General features: G+C 46.1%; 1 protein-coding gene across 2 annotated transcripts in view; it reads left to right on the forward strand.

Moving 5' to 3' along the window:
- Nucleotides 1-14,193, forward strand: part of ANO6 (anoctamin 6) — an 85,212-nt gene that overhangs the window by 41,274 nt on the left and 29,745 nt on the right. For both annotated transcript variants that reach the window (XM_075274330.1, XM_075274332.1), the window contains exons 6-9: nucleotides 4,539-4,652; nucleotides 5,262-5,377; nucleotides 6,038-6,172; nucleotides 7,406-7,511. In XM_075274330.1, coding sequence (XP_075130431.1) covers nucleotides 4,539-4,652; nucleotides 5,262-5,377; nucleotides 6,038-6,172; nucleotides 7,406-7,511 — 471 coding nt within the window. The remainder of the gene's footprint in view (nucleotides 1-4,538; nucleotides 4,653-5,261; nucleotides 5,378-6,037; nucleotides 6,173-7,405; nucleotides 7,512-14,193) is intronic.

The following is a 14,193-nucleotide window of genomic DNA, read 5'->3' on the forward strand; positions in this document are numbered from 1 at the left end:
CTATCTGCTGCAGAGCGGTCGCCATAGTAACCTGGTCTCCGCTGTAACTCTTACAGCGGGGACCTTGGCGCTAATGCCTGAAATTAGAGTCTTCTCTGATCGCCTGCATTAATATTTCAAAGACACCCCCCTTAAGTTTAAAAAATAGCCCTGGGCCCCGTCCCCACACCTTGTGAGGTCGCAGGAGCCAACCTGTTCCTATGACAGCCGGAGCCTAATGAAGGCTTCCAGGCCTGTCATAGCAATATTGCTATTGCAGCTGATTTATGACCAGCCTCAATAGTAATGTAGAGAATCTCTCATAGACGGCAATACACTTTTATTGCCGTCTATGGGGCTTGCAATTGAATGATTACAGGTTCAAGCCCCCTAGGCGGGGGATAATAAAATAGTAAAAGTTAAAAAAAAAATGCTTTAAAAAATATAGTAAAAAATTAAAATAAATAAAAGTTCTAAATCACCTCCTTTCCCTAGAATACATATAAAAGTAGAAAAGTACTGTGAAACACATACACATTAGGAATCCCTGTGTCCGAAAATGCCTGGTCTACTTATATTTTTTCTGTAGGGTGAACGTCAAAATTAAAAGCCCCAAACCGCCGGGTTTTTTCACCATTTCGCCTCTGATTTAAATAAAAGGTGATCTAAGCAATAGACATTTCCCAAAATGGTATAACTAAAAAGTACATCTGGCCCCACAAAAAAACGCTCTATGCGTCCCCGTACAGCTGCAGAGTCACCTGTCAATGTGGCCTTTCAGCTGTTGCAAAACTACAACTCCCATACATTAAATATTTTACCATTTTTTTGCTTCAAAATTTTTTATCCCTATTTTCCTCCTCTAAAACCTAGGTGCGTTTTATAATCCAGTGCGCCTTATAGTGTAATAGTAGCATCAAAACTTCCATACAGTCAGACCATTTAGAAACTATACAGTTATTGCTATATATTCAGGGAGGAAGCAAGCATATATGTAATGCATAAAGCATGCTTTAACTTAATCATCAGACTGCCAGATAGTATAACAGAATTATTCTCTATTGAAATTGCCTTGAGCTAACTTTGCTTTCAGTATGGCGTCTGGCAATGGATGTTGCAACTAAATGTATTTATTGTTTTATGGCCACAAGTCTTATTGCTCATCAATGAATGACCATACAATACTCTGCAAACATTTTAGCCAGGTATTTAAAATATGCATAGTAAGAATTGGGGCTGGGGGCAATTTTGACCTAAATCAAAATCGCAATCTTTGGGCATTTTACCTCAATGGTAATTATTTAGGTCCAGTCCCTTTTAAACCATGCCTCTTTTATAGTATGAGTTTGGGCTGAACTGAAACTGCTATTGTACTTTGGGATGGGAGAGACCTCGGCAGTGGCGTAACTAGGAATGGCGGGGCCCCGTGGCGAACCTTTGAAATGGGCGCCCCCCCCCCCCCCCCCCCGGCTGACGTCGAAAACCCCGATCGACGCCGAAAACCCCGACCGACCCTACTCCCCGCATTCCTGCACACACTATTACGCCCCATAGTGGCCCCTGCACACATTATTACACACCATAGTGGCCCCTGCACACATTATTACACCCCATAGTGGCCCCTTCACACATTATTACACCCCATAGTGGCCCCTGCACACATTATTACACCCCATAGTGGCCCCTGCACACATTATTACACCCCATAGTGGCCCCTGCACACAGTATTACACCCCATAGTGGCCCCTGCACACATTACACCCCATAGTGGTGCCTGCACACAGTATTATACCCCATAGTGGCCCCTGCACACAGTATTATGTCCCATAGTGGCCCCTGTACACAATATTATGTCCCATAGTGGCCCCTGTACACATTATTATGCCCCATAGTGGCCCCTGCACCCAGTATTATGTCCCGTTGTGGACACCCATTAACAATTATTATACTCTGGAGTCTTTTCAGACCCCAGAGTATAATAATCGGAGACCCAGGGGAAGAACAACATAAAAAAAAACCCACTGTAACTTACCTGTCTCCCGACTCCCCGCTGGCGGCCATCTTCAATGACGTCAGGGACGTCATGTGACCGGGAGCCTGCGTCGCGACGCACAAGGACGCAGGCCCCGATCATGTGACGTCTGAGACGTCACACAAGTAGGCCGAAGCCTGCGCGGAGCCTGGAGAGGTAAGTATATGGGGCCCGTTAGCGGCTGGAGTAACTCCAGCCGGTAACGGCCTATTAAAAAAAAAAAAAAAAAAACGCAGCGGTAGCGGCTGTCACCGGGCCCCTAATGTCCCGGGCCCTGTGGCAGCTGCTACTGCTGCTACCATGGTAGTTACGCCACTGGACCTCGGTGTATAATTTGCGGAGGTCCAGGGAAACTGATCAAACATTTAATGCTTCACACATCTCCTGGGCTCCAGCTTGATTTTCTGCTGTCTTTGGCACTTCTGACTGATTTCTGTGTCACGATGTCACGTGACCAGCTGAGGCCTAATCATAGGCCTTGGCAGCCCCTGATGTCAGTCAGAAGGGCTGAAGACAACAAAGAATCGCATCGGAAGTGTACCTAGAAATATTGATGCTGTCTTGAAAGCCTTGCAAGCAGCGGGACCTATTGTATATTCTATACAAATTCTTTGTAGTCCTATAAAACGAGTATGACAAACAATACAAAAACGCCCGCTACGTAAGTAGGGCTGGTAAACAAACTATATAAAATACAGAAACAAGCATAAGTTCAAGTGGGAGATGCTAATAATGATAATACTAGTAGGGATAAGGATGTATAGAGGGTAAGAGGAACAAGAAAGTGGGTAGAAGGGGAAGAGAAATGATGAAAAGAAGAGAAGGGAGAAAGAGGGAAAAAAGGGAGAAGGGGAATCGGGTCAAGAAGTTCCATCTACCCCACCAATGCCAATGACATACAGCCTACCTCATTTGGTCCCTACAATTGTATAAGCCCTGGAAAGTGATCCAAGGGGTCCAGGTTGCAATGAAAGATTCATGCAAATTCCGGAGACACGCAGTGAGGTCCTCTATGCTTTGGATATCATCCACATTACGGATCCAATGAAAGAGCGAAGGGGAAGATATCCAGAGTGCGGGAATACAGGTCCTAGCTGCATTAACTAGTTGTTTCAAAGTGGATTTGCAGTAAGCGCAAAGAGAATAATCACAGAGGTAGAGAAAGTAGAGGGCTGGTGTCAAAGGGAGAGTGATCTGATACACCTTAGAAATCATCCGGTGGACCCTGTCCCAAAAATCCCTCAGCCCAGCACGCTGCCAGAAAAATGTTCAATAGCATCCCCTCCTCTTTGTCACAACACCAAAGACTGAAAAATTTTGTGGCATTTGGACGGGACATTATACCGTCTGGTTAAGAGTTTATATCCTACCTCTTGGTATTTACTTGCAATGGAGCCTTTGTGGGCAAATTCAAGAATCCTGGCGCACTGCAAGTCAGAGAAGACAATATTTGTCAGTCTCGCACTTAGTCAAGAGGCAGGATTGTTAACCGGAGGAGGGGAGACCAGCAATAAATAGAAGTGTGAAAGGGAGTGCCAATCCAGGTTTTCATGTTCCTGTCCCATCCATTTTATATGTGTCCTCTAATGATGCATTTGATCAACTAACAAGTCTATCTCTGGTGAGGAAGAATTAAGATAAAGTGAACCATGCATCACCACCGCCAACTAATTGAAGCCTTCAGTAGATGCAGTTCAAATTGTTTCTCTAGCCCACAGTTCCTGAGTAATCATTTCTGTTAGTGTCAGAACCCAATATGCTAATTAGGAGCTCTGTAGGTTAGGACCACCCACCTGACAGTAGATTGGCTTATTGGGTGATGGTACTAACTGCAACAATTGCTCTGGAATGGTAAGGAATAGAGATGAGCGAGTAGTATTTGATTAAATACCTCTCCTGCATAGGTATTGGTGTAAAAAAAAGCGCCAGGGAAGGTGGGAGGGGAATCAAATTTTTACTGCGTTTACCACGTGGTATTCGACCGAATACACCAATAACTATGCAAGGGAGGTATTTTATCGAATACTACTCACTCATCTCTAATAAGGAATAGAGAAGAAATTCCAACTGCATCAAAATCACTGAAGTGGCACCTATTGAAGGATCCAAAGAGATAGAAGTGATGGCGGTCGTGAAGGATTCCTGGCCATGTTATATTGACACTCCCTCTAATTAACTCTTTTCATCTGCCAACCAGCATTGTAACTATACAGACTGGGAGTTGAGCTGCAGTACTTTGCTGCCAGCTCTGTTTCACTGAGAGTCAATAGGTTCTTTGCCATGACACATTCTTATGCTAGTGTTCTCTGTAGCTTTTAAAAGATTATTGTAATATCATGTTAGGTAGCAAAATCTATATGATGTTGAATACTTTTTTTAAACACGTTTGATTTTTATCAAACTATTACATTAAATTACTAAACCCCCTAGTATGGAGTGCCTTCATACATTTGCAGTGCATGTCTATTAGTTACTATATCGGATGACTACAACAGGTAACCACAACTGTGGTTCTTCATATTTGCAGGTTCAATTCATTCTGTCTCGTGTTGAATATGCAGTGAAGGATAACGTGAAGAAATTTGGGATCAACAAACTGCTGGATTCTGGGATCTACAAGGCAGCATTTCCTCTCCATGATGTAAGAAGTTGAGAGAATTACTCATAGATCTTTGTAGAATCTTTAATGACACACTGGCCACATGCACAGTTACCATAGCTTGAGTACAGTTTTTTTTTTTTTTTTTGCAATTCATAGTTTTATTAGTTTTCTAATATTGTGAATAAGAAAAACAGAACAGAATCAATGTACAATTAAATGATTAATACAATAACAAAACCCTATCAAGGGTGTGTACTAAATATTTTTTAGATATCCTAAGTACAGTACAGTAATCAACAGTTTTTAATTAAAACTTTGTTTGAACCTAGTAAGACTATTACTCAAGTATATTCTGAAGTTGCAAAAGATTAAGGCTAGGTTCACACAGCAGCAAATGAAGAGAAATTACTCTTCATTTTCCGCCCTATTTTCTTTGTCGGAATCCCAATGCAGTTCATTGGGATTCTGTTGCGGCTTTTGTCTTCTGATTAGGTCCAGATGAATGGGCCTGATCAGCCCGTGGGAGGGTTTGAATCCGCCATGGATTCAGAAGTGGAATCTGCTCCCAAATCTGTGACAGATTCCTGTATGTCAAATTAGCCTCAGTATTCTACTTTACCTGATCTACCTTGCTTATTCCTTTTGCAGTGTAGGTTTAATGTCAAGTCTGAAGATGCAAGATGTGTGAATGAAAGATATCTGTTGTACAGAGAATGGGCCCATCCTCGTAGTTTTTACAAGTTGCAACCTTTGGATCTTGTAAGGTAAGGTGGACTAGGGTATTACTTAAGGGGGTTGTTCGGGCTAAAATTTTATTTTTTAATGAGGCTGGGGAGGTGAAGGAAAAAAGAAACAAAAACATTCTCTCTTGTCCCCTGTGCTTACCAGCATGGTCTGATTCTTCAGCTCCATTGTTGTCTTCTGACGGAACATTTGGCTTAAGCCTTAATCTGTATGAAATAAAGTGTTCCCTGTGCACCCTAGGCCTAGTCATGTCTACTCGAGCATCTCTTTACACCTGTTGCTTACACCTACCATCACCATACAGTATAAAGATTGATATATCACAATGAAAAATGGGGTCATACCCTGGGCTCCCCGAACAGCAAATGACTTTCTTGACTGCAAGATTGCTGTTTGACAAAAGAAGAATATGTTCATTATGGTAGCTGCAACAGCTTACAAGAGAGTGGTTTAGTAGAGCTTTTAGTAGACTCACATCAAAATAAAATATTGGTCCTAGCCCTGATCTTGGACTCATAATTTTGTTCCTGATATCCTAATTACATTACAGGCTAGGAAAGTGTCCTAGTAAATAAATTCATTTTGATGGAAGTTTATTTTGAGATTCTAGAGAAATTTTTGTTACATCTCAGTTAGGCCATTAAATTAAGAAACCAAGTGCTTTTCTTTTTCTTCCATAGAAAATACTATGGTGAGAAAGTTGGGATTTATTTTGCTTGGCTGGGCTTCTACACGCGAATGTTGCTGCTGGCAGCAATAGTTGGACTTTGCTGTTTCTTATATGGTTATAAATCTCAGGAATCCTGCACCTGGAGGTAAGATATTTGGATTTACAGTAGAATGCATCCAGTTTATGCAAGCTGTGTGATTATGTTCCTATCCATATTAGTCGCAGATGAGTGATCATTCTGTTTCTCCTGTAAAATATTTAGCTTTACTTCTAAATGATGAACTTAACTATAGATTAAGAAATTTCAGTCATTAACTACACTCATCCACACTCAGTTCTACTAGCCAGTCCATTTGTGCTTTTAGCGAGGACAGCAACCTACAACTTTCACCCTCCCTTATTTCTTTGAAATTCTTAAACTGGACCATAATTGCACATTGTATTGGTTTGTTTTGTTTTTTTATTTCAGTCACTGTGACAGCTCATTTTTGAATTCTTTCAAGGTGTCCTAGTCTAAATGCATCACAATTTTGCTTGAAGGGCTATTCCCGTTATAGAGGGTTTCTGGCTCATCACTAGGATATGACATAGGAAGAATATGCAAATCTGTCTTCCATGATGTAAATAGGAAGACAGTGCCTCAGTCATGCAGCCCAATAGAGGGCGCTCCCTTTAACATCATGCCCGACCTTCCTAGAGGCCTTTGCTGCAAAAATGTGGGATTTTACCAAGCCAGTCTTCTCAGCCAAGGACAGCTGTTTCGATCTGATTGGATCTCTTCAGCCCGGCGCAGAGAAGACTGACTTGGCAGAGGTGAGAGGCTTCTAGACCGTGTTAAGGGGATATCGTCACTCCTTAGGGAGAGGAAACCCTTAGGATGTGCCATACATTTATGACTTGTAGGAGTCTGGCGTCCTGTTGCCTGTTCAGTGAAACACTATAAAGGAGCTTCAATGCTTAGGTTGCACCAGAAATGAAAGTTATCCCCTAACCGCATAAAGGTCTGATCACTGGGGGTGTGACAGCTGGGATTCCCATGAGAACAGGGGCACCTAATCCCTCTATTTTCAAGGAGCAACAGTATATTCACCTTAATGGGACTGCTGAAGAGAAGTGGAGCGCAGGGCTTGGCTATTTCTGGCAGTGACCGAAGAATGGGGAAGACCCATTCTCATGAGACCCCCACGAGTAATGCTGTGTAGTGGTCTAACGTAAACCAGTAAAATGCTTGCACAGTAGAAAGCTATCTATCATGGATAAGGATAATGCTTACATACTAGGGAGCGCAATTGCGATCTGTATCTAGCCATTCTAGCATTCACTGTATGCAGGAAAAGCCAGATAGTATAAATGGACTAAAATATTTACTTTGTTTCAGCAAAGAAGTTTGTGACCCTAATATTGGAGGAAGCATTATTATGTGTCCGCAGTGTGACAAGGAGTGCACGTACTGGTACCTTAATATTACCTGTGAATCATCAAAGGTATTACTTCAGAAGCAATGGATTCTCTCTAGTGATGAATTCTGAATAGTATCCATCCTTCAATGTTTTTCATATATCTTAGCTGAGGAGACTTCTTCTGTGTCGTCCATTTCAAAACTTCCTTGCCTGCAATATTACTCGGTGCACTGCTCAGACACATCTTCAGGCAAATCGAGCTACATAAAAGTCTATGAAAAGGGGAGGGTGGAGGAGGATCCCAGTGAGTGCAAAATAGACACATGAACCTGCTGCCTCAGATAATGGAAAGTGTTTAGCATTATATAGCAATTGTCTAGCTTTCCAGCTGGTTTTATTAGTACTGAACAGTATAGATGTGAATAAAGCTGATGAGATTAACTCCAATGTTAAGTGCTTTGCTTGAGTCTGCCTGCCTCTCACCAATTCTGTGGCACTTCCTTCTCTCCCTCCCCTCTCCACAGAGTACTATGAACTGTAGCCTGACTTCCCTGAAGACGTCTGAGCAGTCAATTGAACAATTTAATTATAATTAGAGATGAGCGAACACTAAAATGTTCGAGGTTCGAAATTCGATTCGAACAGCCGCTCAATGTTCGTGTGTTCGAACGGGTTTCGAACCCCATTGTAGTCTATGGGGAACAGATACTCGTTAAGGGGGAAACCCAAATCCGTGTCTGGAGGGTCACCAAGTCCACTATGACACCCCAGGAAATGATGCCAACACCTCTGGAATGACACTGGGACAGCAGGGGAAGCATGTCTGGGGGCATCTAACACACCAAAGACCCTCTATTACCCCAACATCACAGCCTAACAACTACACACTTTACACACTCAATACCACCTCTCTGACAGTAGGAAAACACCTTGAAACATGTGTATTTGGCACTTGCAGTGAGGAGAGCTTGTCACCAGCAGTGAATTTGGCCCTTGTAGTAAGTTGAGGTTGGCACCAACATTTGTTTTGAAAATCAGGGTGGATTGAGCCTCTAACCAGCAGAGTTTGGGCAAATTCATGGTGGAGGGAGCCTCTAAAAACCCCAGTTTGGACCAATTCATGGTGGAGGGAGACTCTAAAAACCCCAGTTTGGACCAATTCATGGTGGAGGGAGACTCTAAAAACCCCAGTTTGGACCAATTCATGGTGGAGGGAGCCTCTAAAAACCCCAGTTTGGACCAATTCATGGTGGAGGGAGCCTCTAACCAGCCCAGTTTGGACCAATTAATGGTGGAGGGAGCCTCTAAACAGCCAAGTTTTGGGAAATTCATGGTGGAGGGAGCCTCTAACCAGCCCAGTTTGGACCAATTCATGGTGGAGGGAGCCTCTAACCAGCCCAGTTTGGACCAATTCATGGTGGAGGGAGCCTCTAAACAGCCAAGTTTTGGGAAATTCATGGTGGAGGGAGCCTCTAACCAGCCCAGTTTGGACCAATTCATGGTGGAGGGAGCCTCTAACCAGCCCAGTTTGGACCAATTAATGGTGGAGGGAGCCTCTAACCAGCCCAGTTTGGACCAATTAATGGTGGAGGGAGCCTCTAAACAGCCAAGTTTTGGGAAATTCATGGTGGAGGGAGCCTCTAACCAGCCCAGTTTGGACCAATTCATGGTGGAGGGAGCCTCTAAACAGCCCAGTTTGGGCAAATTCATGGTGGAGGGAGCCTCTAACCAGCCCAGTTTGGACCAATTAATGGTGGAGGGAGCCTCTAACCACCCCAGTTTGGGCAAATTCATGGTGGAGGGAGCCTCTAACCAGCCCAGTTTGGACCAATTAATGGTGGAGGGAGCCTCTAAACAGCCCAGTTTGGGCAAATTCATGGTGGAGGGAGCCTCTAAACAGCCAAGTTTTGGGAAATTCATGGTGGAGGGAGCCTCTAACCACCCCAGTTTGGACCAATTCATGGTGGAGGGAGCCTCTAAACAGCCCAGTTTGGGCAAATTCATGGTGGAGGGAGCCTCTAAAAAACCCAGTTTGGACCAATTCATGGTGGAGGGAGCCTCTAAACAGCCCAGTTTGGGCAAATTCATGGTGGAGGGAGCCTCTAACCAGCAGAGTTGGGGGAAATCAGGGTGGAGGGAGCCTAGTATTAGCAGAATTGTGCAACGCTTATGGTGGATGAGTATGAGGATGCGGAGGAATTGGAGAGGTTGAGTACAGACATGGAGTTTCATGTTGGGGTGCTTTACACAGGTGGGCACAAAAATGACGGCTCTACCCAGTGGTGGTTCATTTTTATCAAAGTGAGCCGGTCGGCACTCTCAGCTGACAGACGGGTGCGCTTGTCAGTGATGATGCCACCGGCTGCACTGAACACCCTCTCAGATAGGACGCTGGCGGCAGGACAGGACAGCACCTCCAAGGCATATAGGGCAAGTTCAAGCCACAGGTCCAACTTCGACACCCAATACGTGTAGGGCGCAGAGGGGTCGGAGAGGACAGGGCTGTGGTCGGAAAGGTATTCCCGCAACATGCGCCTATACTTCTCACGCCTGGTGACACTAGGACCCTCCGTGGCGGCACTTTGGCGAGGGGGTGCCATCAAGGTGTCCCAGACCTTAGACAGTGTGCCCCTCGTTTGTGTGGACCGGTGAGAACTTGGTTGCCTACTGGAGGAACTGCCCTCCCTGCCGCCAACGTCACATGCTGGAAACATCTCCATCATATTCTGCACCAATTGCCTGTGGCAAGCATTGATGCGATTGGCCCTCCCCTCTACCGGAATAAAAGACGAGATGTTGTTTTTATACCGGGGGTCAAGGATAGCAAAGATCCAGTACTGGTTGTCCTCCATGATTTTGACAATACGCTTGTCGGTTGTAAAGCACCCCAACATGAACTCAGCCATGTCTGCCACAGTGTTAGTTGGCATGACTCCTCTGGCCCCACCGGAAAGTTCAATCTCCATTTCCTCCTCATCCTCCATGTCTACCCATCCGCGCTGCAACAATGGGACGATTCGAAGTTGCCCGGAAGCCTCCTGTATCACCATCACATCATCGGACAACTCTTCTTCCTCCTCCTCCTCCTCCTCCTCCTCCATTAAACGCAGTGAAGCGGACAGATGTGTGGACCTACTCTCCAGCTGTGACGGATCGGATGCTATCCCTAACTCCTCTGTGTGATCTGAGTTATCCCTGATGTCAATCAGGGATTCTCTCAGAACACACAAGAGCGGGATTGTAAGGCTCACCATCGCATCCTCAGAGCTCACCCTCCTTGTGGACTCCTCAAAGACCCGTAGGATGTCACAAAGGTCTCTCATCCATGGCCACTCATGGATGTGAAACTGAGGCAGCTGACTTTGTGGCACCCTAGGGTTTTGTAGCTGGTATTCCATCAAAGGTCTCTGCTGCTCAACCACTCTATTCAACATCTGAAACGTTGAGTTCCAGCGTGTGGGGACGTCGCACAAAAGCCGGTGTTGTGGCACATGCAGGCGTTGCTGGAGAGATTTTAAGCTAGCAGCGGCTACTGTCGACTTGCGAAAGTGGGCGCACATGCGCCGCACTTTCACCAGTAGCTCTGGAACATTGGGGTAGCTCTTTAGGAAACGTTGCACCACTAGGTTGAAGACGTGGGCCAGGCATGGAACATGTTGGAGTCCGGCAAGCTCCAGAGCTGCTACCAGGTTCCGGCCGTTATCACAAACGACCATGCCTGGGCCCAGGTGCAGCGGCTCAAACCATATTGCCGTCTCATCGAGGAGGGCATCCCTCACCTCGGAGGCAGTGTGCTGTCTGTCCCCCAAGCTGATCAGCTTCAGCACAGCCTGCTGACGTCTACCAACGCCAGTGCTGCAACGTTTCCAACTCGTAGCTGGGGTCAATCTAACAGCGGAGGAGGAGGCGGTGGCGGAGGAGGAGGCGGTGGCGGAGGAGGAGGCGGTAGAGGAGGAGGAGGAGGAGGGGGGTGTTCTTCTCGTGTCCCTGCCAGGAATGTTAGGCGGGGAGACGAGGTACACCGGGCCAGTTTGGGAAGCAGTCCCAGCCTCAACTACATTCACCCAGTGTGCCGTCAGTGAAATGTAGCGTCCCTGTCCGCATGCACTTGTCCACGCGTCGGTGGTCAAGTGGACCTTTGTGCAAAGCGCGGAACTAAGGGCCCGCCTGATGTTGAGTGACACGTGCTGGTGCAAGGCGGGGACGGCACACCGGGAGAAGTAGTGACGGCTAGGGACGGCATAGCGAGGTGCCGCAGTTGCCATCAGGTCCAGGAAGGCGGGAGTTTCAACAAGCCGGAACGCCAACATCTCCTGGGCCAGCAGTTTAGCGATGTTGGCGTTCAAGGCTTGCGCGTGTGGGTGGTTAGCAGTGTATTTCTGCCGCCGCTCCAATGTCTGAGAGATGGTGGGTTGTTGTAAAGAAACGCCTGATGGTGCCTTTGATGGTGCAGGAGAAGGAGATAAGACAGGACCAGGGGAGGATGAGGTAGAAGTCAACAAAGTGGCGGAGGCAGATGAAGTGGTGTCCTGGCTCGTCCTCTGGAGTGCATCGCCAGCACAGTCAGCAGTGGCAGTGGCAGAGGCAGAGGCAGAGGCAGTGGCAGTGGCGTGAACGGCAGTCGGCCTTTGTCCTGCCGTTGCTGCCTGCCACTGATTCCAGTGCTTGGATTCCAAATGACGGCGCATTGAAGTGGTGGACAGGTTGCTCTTCTCAGAGCCCCTAATCAATTTCGAGAGGCAAATTGTGCAGACAACACTATATCTGTCCTCGGCGCATTCCTTGAAAAAACTCCACACCTTCGAGAAACGTGCCCTCGAGGTGGGAGTTTTTCGGGGCTGGGTACGAACTGGAACATCTTGGGAGATTCCGGGTGTGGCCTGGCTTCGCCTAAGCTGCTGACCTCTGCCTCTGCCTCTAGCTACCCTTTTTGGTGCTGCACCTGCCTCAACATCCACACTACTTTCCCCGCTTGACATCCCCCCTGTCCAGGTCGGGTCAGTGTCCTCATCATCCACCACTTCCTCTTCCAACTCCTGTCTCATCTCCTCCTCCCGCACAATGCGCCGGTCAACTGGATGCCCTGACGGCAACTGCGTCACATCATCGTCGATGAGGGTGGGTTGCTGGTCATCCACCACCAAATCGAACGGAGATGGAGGAGACTCTAGTGTTTGAGCATCTGGATACAGATGCTCCTCTGTTAGGTTCGTGGAATCGTGACGTGGAGAGGCAGGTTGAGGGACAATGAAAGGAGCGGAGAACAGCTCTGGGGAGCAGGGACAGTTTGGGTTATTGTTCTGTAAAGCTTCGGAATTTTGGGAGGAAGGAAGACAAGACTGTTGGGTAATAGGAGGAGAGGAGGCAGAGTCTGACTGGCTGCTGGACAATGTGCTGTAAGCGTTCTCTGACAGCCATTGCAAGACCTGTTCCTGGTTCTCGGGCCTACTAAGGTTTGTACCCTGCAGTTTAGTTAATGTGGCAAGCAACCCTGGCACTGTGGAGTGGCGCAATGCTTGCTGCCCCACAGGAGTAGGCACGGGACGCCCTGTGGCTTCACTGCTACCTTGCTCCCCAGAACCATTCCCCCGACCTCGCCCACGGCCTCGTCCACGTCCCTTTCCGGGAGCCTTGCGCATTTTGAATTCCTAGTTAGAAATTGGCACTGTATACCAGTAGTAAAAATTGTGGGTGCACGTAACCCCAATATATTCTTTGAATTCCCAGTCAGACACTGGCACTATATGGCAGTAGCAAGAAATGAGGGTATTTGTATTCCCAATATACTCTTTGAATTCCCAGTCAGACAATGGCACTGTATACCAGTAGTAAAAATTGTGGGTGCACGTAACCCCAATATATTCTTTGAATTACCAGTCAGAAACTGGCACTATATGGCAGTAGCAAGAAATGAGGGTATTTGTATTCCCAATATACTCTTTGAATTCCCAGTCAGACAATGGCACTGTATACCAGTAGTAAAAATTGTGGGTGCACGTAACCCCAATATATTCTTTGAATTCCCAGTCAGACACTGGCACTATATGGCAGTAGCAAGAAATGAGGGTATTTGTATTCCCAATATACTCTTTGAATTCCCAGTCAGACAATGGCACTGTATACCAGTAGTAAAAATTGTGGGTGCACGTAACCCCAATATATTCTTTGAATTACCAGTCAGAAACTGGCACTATATGGCAGTAGCAAGAAATGAGGGTATTTATAACCCCAATATATTCTTTGAATTCCCAGTCAGACAATGGCACTGTATACCAGTAGTAAAAATTGTGGGTGCACGTAACCCCAATATATTCTTTGAATTCCCAGTCAGAAACTGGCACTATATGGCAGTAGCAAGAAATGAGGGTATTTATAACCCCAATATATTCTTTGAATTCCCAGTCAGACAATGGCACTGTATACCAGTAGTAAAAATTGTGGGTGCACGTAACCCCAATATATTCTTTGAATTCCCAGTCAGAAACTGGCACTATATGGCAGTAGCAAGAAATGAGGGTATTTGTATTCCCAATATACTCTTTGAATTCCCAGTCAGACAATGGCACTGTATACCAGTAGTAAAAATTGTGGGTGCACGTAACCCCAATATATTCTTTGAATTCCCAGTCAGAAACTGGCACTATATGGCAGTAGCAAGAAATGAGGGTATTTGTATTCCCAATATACTCTTTGAATTCCCAGTCAGACAATGGCACTGTATACCAGTAGTAAAAATTGTGGGTGCACGTAACCCCAATATATTCTT

Source organism: Leptodactylus fuscus, chromosome 5 (assembly GCF_031893055.1).
Source record: "Leptodactylus fuscus isolate aLepFus1 chromosome 5, aLepFus1.hap2, whole genome shotgun sequence".
NCBI classification, from domain to species: Eukaryota; Metazoa; Chordata; class Amphibia; order Anura; family Leptodactylidae; genus Leptodactylus; species Leptodactylus fuscus.